We start from the raw sequence: 12,498 nt of genomic DNA on the forward strand, positions 1-12,498 counted from the left end.
TTTTTTTTACAGAGTGATGTTAGAGCTCCCAAGAGCACTAAACATGTCCACTCAATTCAGTGGAGTAGAATGAAACCTCAGGATGAAGTGAAAGCCGTTCAGCTTGCCATTCAGACACTACTCCCCAACTTAGAGGGCAGCTCTAGAAGCAGGTCTGATTCAAGTAAGTTAGAGATGTGTGCTAGACTAGATTCCAAAACCTTAAATATCAATTTCTCATACCAGGGATAAGTGCCAGTCTGGTAACAGACAATATAAGACTTCCTTCTTCTATTTTTAGAATATTGGTCTTATACACATACTATATGAACAGTAGTGTTTATGGGCTTATAAATATTAGCATATTACAATAAATTTCAGTATTTGGATAACTATGATAAAGACGAAAATTAATAATTATGTTATACTGGTAAATAAGCATATGTCTATTTATACACTGACATATTTCGTTTCCCAAGTCATAGACAGATATTAATCTTCCGTGTCCCGCAAACATTCCTATGAAACCAATGTGATGACTGGGGCAATTTCTTGCATCCTGAACACCACGGATACATCAGAGCATAAGAATGATAGGGGAAGGGTAGGAGGAAGGGAGGAAGAGAGGGGAATAACAAAGGTAAGGGAGGACAGAGAAAGAGAAAACATGAAATGCATATGACGGACAGTAGTGACAGTAATTACAGATGCTACACTGAAACAATTTAGAAATTACACAAGGGAAGCCTGGCCGCCTTGCTGTTAAATTGGTCATTATTTGGTAGATTCAGGGAAGAGGTCCTGACCTTCACCTTCATAGATGTCTAGAAATTCTAATACAACCCAGAGTTAGGCTCTGGGGGACTGCAACAAGCTAACAGATGCATGGAAGTTGGGTGCATAAACCCCCATGCAATTCACTTTTTACCAGGAGAAATATACCTGCCCAGCGAACCAGAAATACATGTTTCCTGGTCAGTGCATTATTTTTCCTGGTAAGAAAATATACCTGAAAAGCCATATCATAAGGTTCTTTGATGGCATGGAGATAACGTACCCCGATGACTGCTGTCACTGAGTTATGAGAACCTAGCTAACCGTCCTCTACTCTCAGGACTAGCTTACCAACTGGACCAGATCTTTCCATACATCGGCCAGCTGGGGGGGTGGGGGTGGGGCAGTTGGTTTGGTTATTTTCTTTCACAATGAATCATGACAAGACATTCTGGCCACCACAACTGAACTGGAGTTTTCACCAAGCCTTCTCGGGTACACACATATTTTCAAACCTCTCTTAGGGCAAGCTGTTTCTACACACCACTAACCCAGGTAATGGGTGTTGATTCTCACTAGTGGCCCTTACCTGGAGCATGGCATTTCTAAGTTCTTTTATTTGGTAATCCAACAATCTCTTCTTGCATGCCTACTATCACCTTTAAAAGGACTTCTTACTATAATAATTTTCCCCTCCCAAATAATTAATATTTACCGGCCACATTTTACTTTCATTGCTACGATTCTATTTGATCCCTACAACACTCCTGTGCAATCTGTGGGCGTCTTCTCTCTCCACTTCTGCTATATTTTTCCCTTTTACTAAAAGCTGGTTTTCTGTTTCCCCAGCCACAGGACACAGAATAGCTGCCAACTGCCTCCAAGTTTTACATGGTTCAAATCCCACCACTTTGAGAATCACCAAATACTTCAACAGTTCCAATTCTAGATTTCCTGGAGTAAGACTGTTGCTGTTTTTTCCAAGCATTCTCTTCTGGACCAATTAACTCTATCAGCAGGAGGAGGTGGTGGTGGGTAGCATAGCCCAGTGGGGGACGCAGGTGGTGAGGACATCCTGTGCGGTGAACTGTAGCCATATGGGTGGAGACAGGGGAGAGACATTCCCCAAAGAGGACAATAAGCAGATGTCTGACAAGTGTCCTGTACCTCTCTGATGTCTAAATCTTTTGGGAGAAAGCAAATTATTTCTCTAAGAGAGTTAGGAAACGTCAATACCCTTCAATCTCCCAGTAGAATGGCTTTGGATAAACCTTTCCCTCTATTATTAACTGGAGAGGTTGTGGGATAAAAGGAGAGAGTGACCCCCCCCCCCCATGGCTCACTTCAGTTTTAGCTAGTTTGCCTCCCCCTTCCTTCTTCCTTGTATTTCTTTTTCCCTTTTGCTGTGAAAACTCAGAGGACACCACCTGGACCAATTAGGATATATATTTTAGCTGCAAGTAACAGAAAATCCAACTTCAACTGTCTTCCTCCCAAATGGACCAAAGTGCAGTCCCAGGAACAGTAGCCTCAGGATCAATGGGAACTTGTTAGAAATGCAAATTCTCAAGCCCAACCCCAGACCTGATGAATCAAAAACTGGGAGGAGGGACCAGCAACCTTGGCATGCAAAAGCTCTGAAACACGGGTTTCAGCTGTAATAAAATAGTTATCTTCTGGACTGAAGAAGTCCAGAAGGCAGCTGGGCTCAGGCCCAGTGAGAGAAGCTGGCTCACTCATGTTGAGGACCAGGAACAAACCTCTCCTTCCTTCTGCTCTGCCATCTTAGTATGTGCCTTTGCCCACCGCCTAGCTCTGCCACATTTACTGTCGCCACACAAAGATACGGCAACGTGCAGAGGCCACAAAAGGCCGATGCCTTCCCTGCTCTCCTGTCCAGGGGTGAGAAAGACCTGCCTACATGCCGCCAGCAGACCACCTCTCCAGTTGCCTTGGCCAGAACTGAGCAACTTGTCCAGTCCTAAACATGATATCACTGCATCTGGCTCAGGCCAATCAAAGTCTGCCACTAGAGCCAGAATGTGGTCAGCGTCCCCCACTGTGCATGGCTCCAGCAGGGGGTTGGATGCAGGACAAAATCAGGGCTCTGTCAGAAGCTAAAATTTCAGAGAAATCAAGGGGAAGGCAAGAAGACACTGCGGTTGGGTGAAGCTGTGAGGAGTGTCTGGACACAGCAGGTCAACCTGTGCAGGGCAGTGAGGGAGGCTGCTTGCTGGGAGTCAGGAGTGAGCGGGCTTCTATTCCTCTCCAGAACTCATGGCAAGAACAGCCCAGGGAGGACTACAGGGAACTCAAGAATGTGGGCAATATGGTTCAGGCCCTGGGGGAGGCAGAAAAGACCCAAGGAGGGAGGGACTTACTTATTCACTGAAATAGAGCTTACCAAATGGTTCCTGTTAATTCACCATTTTTTTTTTTTACCTTAACTTCTCTTCCTGTTTGCTGTGAAGCTTCATTTTTCATGGATTAAAAACAAAAACAAAAACAAAAACAAACCATTTCTTATTCCTGGACCTCAGAATCTCTCCTCTGGAGATGTGAACAGTCTTTCTTCCAAGCAATCCCTAGCTGTCTCAACCGGCTGGAACCCAATTTCTTTTATCTGCACTGAGGGTTCTTGAGGATTTAAAAGTGCCTGGTGGCAAAAAGCCTTTCATTTACTGAACATGCCCTTACCATTCAAAACACACCAATAGCAATCTCTAGAAGTGACAACATGGCTAAGTGGGAAAAAGATGGGTTTTAGATGCAGAAAGACCTGGATTAGCTGAGTGACCTTGGGCAAGTTACCTAGCCTCCCAAGCTGCAGTCTCCTTGTTTACAGAAAAAGATTATTAGTACTTACCTGAGAAGATTATTGAGAGGATTAAATAAGGTCATGTAATTAAAGCCTATGGAACAATGCCAAGCATATAACATATACTCAGTAAGTGCAATCACCCTTATTTTTTAAAAAGTGTTTCTAATAATAAAGGAAATGTCCTTATACCTAGCCTAGAACTTCTCTGAATGGTAAAGATTGAAGCATCCAAACAGGCTTGAATTATCTCAAGGCAGTCTTATGAATTAGACCTGCAGCTTTACAGTGGCTTAAAAGATGCTCATTTCCATTTCCTCTGCAGGTGCTGATCGCCAGTGGCTGGATACTCTGAGGATGCGGCAGATTGCATCCGATACTTCTTTACAACGTTCTCAGAGCAATCCTATTCTGGGGTCACAGTTCTTCTCATATTTCAATGACCAGGATTCCTATGCTGCTGCCGTAAGGCGGACCCAGGTGCCCATTAAGTATCAACAGATTACACCTATAAACCAATCCAGAAGCTCCTCTCCTACTCAGTATGGACTGACCAAAAACTTCTCTTCTCTGCATCTCAACTCCAGGGACAGTGGCTTTTCCAGTCTTCCAAGTGACAACTCTTTAGAGAGGGGTCGGTACTCAGAGAGAAGCAAAAACAAATATGATCGTGGTAGTGCATCACTCAATTCTTCTCCTAGGGGAAGGTACAGTGGGAAAAGTCAGCATTCCACTCCTTCAAGAGAAAGATATTCTGGAAAATTCTACGGGGTTTCTCAGTCAGCACTCAATACTCACCAGTCGCCTGACTTTAAGAGAAGTCCAAATGACTGCCACCGGTCCAGGACCATACCGGGGATGCCTCTGCACACAGAGACAGACTCAAGAGCCAGTGAAGAGGAGAGCAGAGTCAGCGAAGGAGGATGGACAAAAGTGGAATACCGAAAGAAACCTCACAGGCCCTCTCCTGCCAAGACTAACAGGGAAAGAGCCAGAGGAAACTACCGGGGAAGGAGAAACTTTTGATGAACTGAACTAGAGAAGTTTTCTTAAGCAGGTTTTTTTTTTCCTTTTCTTTTTTTCTTTTTTAAGATGTAATGGATTTTGATAATACCTTCAGACGGAATTAACAAAAAGACAACTTTTCCAATTTTGGATTTAGGAAATGCCTTCTAATTGAGACTACAGCCAAACCACAGCTAAAATGATGGATGTTGGCTGCCAAGGATGATAACTAGACTTCAACATAACTATACATACCTGCATCCCCATACCCCAAATTAACATTTTGACAGGAGGGGATATGCCACCTCATTTCCCTAACCACCGCCATTCTGGTTAGCAGGGCCTGGGCTAGGGTGAGGTTCAGTGGGGCACTTGTCTTGGGTGCAAAAGTTCAGGGGGTACCAGGAAGCTCGGCAATCAAGATACATAACATTCTAATGCAATATTTAAATAAATGAAAATTAATGCAAAAATTCTGTGATAAACAAATCAAAATTCTACATAAATATAGGATCAGTATTACTGATTTTCCCTCTTGTCTTAGACCCCGGTATGGCTTGGTAAGGCACTGTTACTGTAGATCCTATTTGAAAACTTTGATATTTTGTTCATCATGAATTTTTGCATTAATTTAAAAAATACTGCATTAAAATATCATTTATCTCGATTACTGAGATGTTGGGAGTTTTTGGTTGTTTTTCTTGAGGCCTCCTTAAATTTTGTGCCCTAGGCAAGGGCCTCACTTGCCTTACCCGCATCCTGACACTGCTGGTTCGTATTTATTTTAGTAAGGTATTTGGATTCTTATCCTGGTCAGAGCTGAAGTAATTTGGCTTGTCATTTTTAGGCAATAAAAGAGGTTATTGAACTTAATCTTGATTATGATGCATATCTCCTTCATTAAGACTCATCTGAAACCAAAGATCTAAACTGCCTAGGAGATTTGTGGTTACTACTTTTCCAAAGCTCCCAGGGACTGCTTTTGAATATTATTTTGTACATTTTACTAAAGGAGAAGCAAAGAGGGAAAAAAAAGTCCACAAAGACCCCCTGGAATGTCAGAAATCTAAAATCTGAAAGAAAACAGACACAGAGTGGGATAATAACGTCACAAGCCACAAGCCAAAGAAATTTAAAATTACCAACATCTTTGTTAGCACCAGCCAGTAAATACCATCCTTGAAGCAAGAAAGCTCTAAGCAGCTGGGGAAAAGAGGTAACCGGTACAGGTGGGAGGAAACTGCCTGCCGTTTAGGACAGGAATCGTGAGATCCAACTTGGGAAATTCTTCATTGTTTACAATTCAGAAAGTCAGGAGGAAATAAACTTTTATGTCAAATAAATAAATGTTACATTCCAATACATTCTGAGATTCTGTTCAACATTCACTAACCCTGAATATCCAGTGTCCTTTGCCTGCACAGGATTCTCAGTGCTCTGTAGAAATTCAAATGCCACACTGGTAATTCTATGGGGTTGAGTTCTCTCTTAATAGAAACCAGTCATCAAGGACATGCTTATATTCCCAGAGAAGCGGATCTGCTCTAACACAGTGCCTGGGGCCTGGTGGAGGAAACCATTTTTGGGAGGCAATAAAGTCAAGGTTATAGGAAATGACCTTTATTTACAAGGGAAGCTGTGACCTAAACGTTGATGCAACAATTCAATGTTGTAAGTTGTATTGTTTGCCACCTGCATTTATAAGCAAAAGCAATGGAGAATGGTAAAATCAGAGAGCAAGGTGTTCTTTTCCATCATGGATAACCAACATCTCTAAGGTTGTAAGCTCCACTGTGATCTTTTCTCACAAATCTGATAGCTACTACAGTCTGTTTTCAATTATTTTCCCCATGCCCTTTGAGTTTAAATTTAAAGAAAAATGGACTAATAGAAAGTATGCTACCTTAATGGCATGCTGCTTCCAAATAAGCAATAAATTTCTCTGATGAGAATTTTTGGGTAAGTGGCTAAACACAGAACAGAGTCTTAACTAAGTCAGTCTGAAAGGAACACAAAGTATGGCTTTAATTACTAACCAAAATGGGCATTTTGAAGAATTATTTAAGACTCTAGTTTAAAAAGTGTTACACGAATGATTGCTTGTTACAGTCTATTTTCTCTACTTCTTGCTTTCCTGGCTATGGGTTAGAGAATCCAGGCTGGTAGTGAAATGACTTAATGACCTCAGCCCTATTTAGTGTAGTAGCTGATTGCAAATTGGTTGTTCCAAGAGCACACAAAACTGACCATTTTGTAATACCTCTTGGAAAAAATACTTGTTAGCATCAATGCTCCCAGTCAAAACGAAAACAACAATATCTAGAATCTGATTCTTGGTTGTAAAGAAATAATAAGAGTTGGATGTTCTTTCTTTCTTTCTTTCTTTTTTTCTAATGATGCTTATTCACCAAGAGTTGCTTGCCAGGTTGAAAGATGAAATAAGAACAGAGCAAGGATTAATAGAATTTTTTTTTCCATCCAACTAAATCAGTTGCCAACAATGAGAAATTATAGAACTTACAAGAGGCTGGATTAAAAAAAAAAAAAAAAAAAGGATATTTTAAGAGAAAAAATTCCAGTAGAAACAAATTAAGAAAATACATCTTGAGTTGGGCATCTCTAAATGTGGCGATTTAGTGTCATTAAGGAGGTTTTTGACAGGATCTGGAACTGCTGAATCTATGTCGGTTGCTACCATACAGGTAGTCATTATTCTAGGCTCAGCCCAAACAAAGCAAGATATTTTGCTCTCTGCAAAGTCACTGAATTAGCAATTCTATAGAAATAGTCTGAATAATCAAATAATCCCAAATCTGTAAAGGAAAACTGGAGATTATTTATCAGGGACTAATTTTAGAAATAAATATAAACTAACAATTGTTTTCAACCAGTTAATAACGAATATAGTTCATAAGAATAATAACAATTAAACTGCAGTATTTAAAACTATTCACAGTGAAATTGAGAATGGTAAAATCTAACCTGGGAAAATTAGATTAAGAAACAATTGCCACAAAAGAATACCCACAGTGGCACAAGTGATAACTGGTAAAATTTCAACAAAACAACTTTTGATATATAAAACCTTCATTTAAAATTTAAATTGAAAAGAACTGATCCCATGGGGAAAAAATGATACAATAAAAAATTTAATATAAAAATGAGAGGCGGGGCACCTGGGTGGGTCAGTCGGTTAAGCGTCCGGGAATGATCTCCTTATTCCCGAGTTTGAGCCCTGCATCAGGCTCTGCACTGACAGCTCAAAGCCTGGAGCCTATTCCAGGTTTTGTGTCTCCCTCTCTCTCTCTCTGCCCCTCCCCTCCTTGCACTCTGTCTCTCTGTCTCTCTCTCTCTCTCTCTCTCTCAAAAATTAAAAAAAAAAGGGGCAATTTTATTATGTTGGATAGAAAATCAGGAAATTAAATTGACAATGACATTCACTTCATGCAATTCTTTCTTGAAAAAAAATCTTAATAATTATATAGTTTTGATAAAAATATTTCATCCATATAGAGTCAGATGTCCTAGGGAAATCAAAATGTCCAGTAGTACGAAGTAGCAGAGCCAGAACATCCTGGACACAGCTCTGGGCATTCTGACTTCACGGAGATTTTTCCATTAGAGAAGTAACAGCTACTTTATAAGTACATTCTCCATAATCTATCAATTTGCCTCAACAAGCTGGTACAGATACGGCATGCTTCCAAAATTTTGGCTCTCAGAAACTGCTCAGTTATAGGATGCCACGATTTGGTTGTGCCAACTTGTTCAGGACATAGCATTACTGAAATTTTAAATTATAGACACTGTACTTAGGAGGCTTATAAAATCTCTTGCCACCACCAGATCTGAGAGGCTCTAGGTAGGCCAGGATGCCCTGGGGAAGTCAGAGCATAAGCCCTGGGCTTACCTCTATTTGCTATTACTGAAACTGGTTTCTAAGATTCCAGAGGTGGAAGAAATGCCAGATCCATGGTCAAACTTGTCCAGACTTCAGCGGAGCCGGCACCAGTGACTTTTTACTCAATTGCCCTTTTCCTTTGACGAATGAGCTTACCAAATAATGCATGGCCAAATCAAGAGGGTTAAAGAATGAAGAAGACTCATGCCCTCATAGTTCATTCATGCAAAACCAAAATCAAGATTAACTCTCCAGAACCAATGATCCATATCCTCAACAGTCCCCCAGGCGTCCAGATCCTTTCCTTACCACTAGAGAAATCCCACTCAGGCCTCAAGATCCAGGGAACATCCTGCTTCTCCCTCCACATTTCCAACAATTTTCCCCATTCGGTACTCCTCTTGCAGGCCTTTCATCACTCACTCCTTAGCACCACTACTCAACCCTTCAAACCCACTCCCCCAAAGGTCCTCTGTGAGAACAGTGCAGGGATGCCCAAGAATGTGTCAACAGGAAAGCAAGACTAACCTCTGAGATGTAATCAGTGGAATGGCCACAAATGCTGCAATATCTCCCAGATCTGAAGAACATGTTTGCAAATCAGACTGGAAGTACGAGGCAATCCAAAGACAGCATGAACCTTCTAGAGGTGGAGGGAGGGTCAGGGTATAGGTTTGGAGACAGGTTTGGAGACAACCAGGGGTGGTCAATCTTGGAAGCCCAAGATGAGGTGACCCATAAAGTAAAAGGTTAGCCATACTATCCACGCCAGGCCTTCATGCTGGGCACAATCTATGCAGTCATGCACGGAGACCCCTTAAGGAGGACAATATTGTCCAGCAGAACCCCTTCCAAACAGACATGAGAATCCACTCAGTTGGAGAAATATGAACCTGCTGTGGAGACAGTCATATGGTCCCGTTCTTCTGTATCCCCATTTGCCTCTCCCCACGGCAATCAAACACCATGCTCTAGCCACACTGAATTGCTGCCATGTTCCTTCTGGTCTTCAAAACTGGTAATCCCTCCATCCAGCTTCCTTGGCACTGTGTGGCTAGGTCATCCTTCAGCTCTCTGCTAAGACATCACTGCCTCCAGGACACCTTCCAAGATCCCCAGGCCTGGGTAAGGCCTTCCTTCCCTCATGAGAACCTTTTGGTTACTCAATCATATGTATTCCCCATTGTTATAATTGTCCCCAAATTTAGTTATCTGTATGTCCTACTAGGCTATCAGATCTCTGAAGGCAAGGAACCGTGCCTATCTTGACGACCAGTGTATCCCACAGAGTTGGTACTCAGTCTATTTGCTGAATGAATACATTAATTAATGAGCCTAGCAAATCATCTAAATAATAAATCATCTAAATTCTTGCTCTAATCTTCTCATTAAGTGACCTTACCAAGAGTCTCCAATCCACTTTAGAGTTGCATTTCTAGTGTTAAAATACTTGCCATTCTGACTTTATACATCAGCCTTTTGTGAGCTTTGCCAATGGGAGTTGGCCCCTGAGAACTCAGAGGCACTGATTAAATTTGGGGCTTATCACTGACAGCAAATTGAGGCTAAGTCAAGTCCCCCAGGGAAAAGTCAGACTATTTTTCCCAAGAAACAGCTCTTTGTATCATAGTGAACTGTATGATTTTCCACTTTGAATCTCTAGAGTATAGCACTATAAACACAGGCTCTCAATAAATGCTTGTCACAGGAAGAAAAGAGAATAGAAATACTATGTGTGTTCAAGACATTCACATATAGACATTGTCTTTTTAGACACTTATAGTCTCACTATAAGGCTTTCCTTTCCAGAAGCCCAAAGTTCTTTTTAATGACTAGCAACTGTTTCTAATCCTAGTGCCCTCCCCAGTGCAGCTGTGACTGCTCCTAAACGTACATAAAGCTTTACTGAAAGTCTGACCTGGCAGTTTTCCTTTCTCATACCCAAAGGTACCAGGCACATTCCTGAGCCAGATGATTCCTGCTCTGGCTGAGCCTGGGGGAGGCTTGACGTTGGTGCAGGGACAATTCAAGATCTGTCAGCTGGTTGTGGCTGATTATCAAGATGTCCAAACTGGCTCCTTGCTATGTGTAAGCAATTTAATTTTGTGCCTAATTTTAATCTGCAGTGTACTGTATGTCTACATCTGCTGTGTTAAAGCATTCATTAGCATTTAAAGGGGGAGCTGATGGTATTGATCACTCCTATTAAAACCAAAAACTGTCATTTGGCAGTAACTGATGAGCATTCTCTTCAACCACTGAAGTCACAGCCGAAGTTGATGTACTCAAAACACCGGTAGAAATGGAAAATGCAATACTAAAGCAGGGATACCAAAGTGGCATCTGTTATAAGCATCTATGGTTTGCCACCACCCACCCAGTCCCCAGCTTCCCAGATTATGAGCTGCTCCACGACAGGAAACTGCATTTTTTCCTGAATTTCACCACCCGGTACAGTGCCTGGCACACAATAGGTTCTCAATAAAGTTTTTAATGAGTGAATAAATTAAGGAATGATGGTGAAATAACCAGTGCATGTTATAAAAACATTCTATATCAACAACTATATTGTTCACACAGGCATTGCAACTGCTATGTATTGCTGTGGAGTAATTTATCACAAAACATTTAGTGGCTTAAAATAAGAATAAACATTTGTTATCTCACATAGTTTCTGTGGTTCAGGAATTCAGGAATGGTTTAGCTGGCTGATTCTGGCTTGGGTTTCTGATGAAGTGTTAGTCAAGATGTTCACTGGGGCTACATTCATCTGAAGGCTTGACTGGGGCTGGAGGGTCTGCTGCCCAGACGGTTCTCTCAGGTGGTGCTGGGTGTTGGCAGGAGGCCTCAGTCCCTTCTCATGTGTATAGTTTCACATACTCAAGTATCCTCGTGACATGGTGGCTAGATTCCCCGAGAGAAACAGAATCAAGGAAGTGAAAACCACAATGTCTTTTGTGACAGCATCAGAAATCACACACGGTCACGGTCACTTCCCATCCTATCTTACTGTTCACACAGGGTAGCCCTATCAGTATGGGAGGGGACAACCCAAGGGTGTGAATACCAGGTAAGAGTCTCTGAGTCACCTTGTAGCTGGCTCCCACAGGCACTAGAAAAATCACTGTACTCCCCAATTGTGGTTTGCCACCTCCTCTGAGCTTTGCCTTTTCTGCCTCTTTTGCATTTTCCCACAATCTAAATTTCAAACCCGAGCTACTTCAACTGAGTGTTAGAGCAGGAAGGCATCATGAAGACCATCTCCAGAAGTTCAGTACCCTCACTTTACAGATGAAGAAACCAAAGCCCATAGGAGTGACGCACCTGCCCAGCACCTCGGCCTGCTACAGGCCAAGGCGGAGCTCAAGGCCACCCCATTGCAGCTCTCCTCTAAACTGTCCTCATGGAAGCCCGTGCTTCGCAAAATGTTTAATCATACATAAAACTGGTGTTCCTGAGGTCTGGCAGCTATAGGTTAACACTTATTTTATTTTGGTACAGTTGGGCTTTCTTAAGTCTCCATAGAAACCGGGAGAGTCTTTGTGGATTAGTAGCTATGACTAAATGCTTCTTAAAAACATCAAGGCAATTATATTTCCTCTTTCATCAGGCCTTGTGTTGGTTTCCTCTGGTGCTTTAGAGGGAGCATTTGTTTTCTGGAACAAGTATTTTTAATAAAGTCTGCAGAGTACATTTTAATGCTCAATTTGGTCAAGCAAACATTTGCTGAGGTCCCACTGTATGTCAGGCATTGGCCCTCCCTTCTCTGTGAGTTCCATTATAAATTCAGAAACACCTCTCAGAGGTAGGGGAAATTTCCTATAGACTAAATTAGAAACTTGGAAAGAAAAAGATGGAAGTATGAAATGGAAAAGAGATCATTTATCCTGCAGAACAGGAATAATTCCCCACTTTGCCAGTTCTTTCACCCCACGGCCTCCCCTTTCTCTGACTCTCCACATTTTATCTTTGCCTGGGGCAACTGCGCCTCTGAATTTTTGAGTTCTCAGGACTTAGCTTA

The 12,498-nt window shown here is 41.8% G+C and overlaps 1 protein-coding gene across 4 annotated transcripts in view; it reads left to right on the forward strand.

The window, feature by feature from the left end:
* The window catches only part of MAP3K20 (mitogen-activated protein kinase kinase kinase 20), a 186,914-nt gene extending 180,974 nt beyond the window's left edge, over positions 1 to 5,940 (forward strand). For 3 of the 4 annotated variants that reach the window (XM_042949153.1, XM_042949154.1, XM_042949155.1), the window contains exons 19-20: positions 13 to 163; positions 3,897 to 5,940. In XM_042949153.1, the coding sequence (XP_042805087.1) occupies positions 13 to 163; positions 3,897 to 4,597 (852 nt within the window). In that variant the 3' untranslated portion in view covers positions 4,598 to 5,940. The remainder of the gene's footprint in view (positions 1 to 12; positions 164 to 3,896) is intronic. The other variant, XM_042949156.1, reaches the window with a different exon arrangement.
* Positions 5,941 to 12,498: the final 6,558 nt, after the last annotated feature.

Source organism: Panthera leo, chromosome C1 (genome assembly GCF_018350215.1).
Source record: "Panthera leo isolate Ple1 chromosome C1, P.leo_Ple1_pat1.1, whole genome shotgun sequence".
In the NCBI taxonomy this organism is placed as follows: domain Eukaryota; kingdom Metazoa; phylum Chordata; class Mammalia; order Carnivora; family Felidae; genus Panthera; species Panthera leo.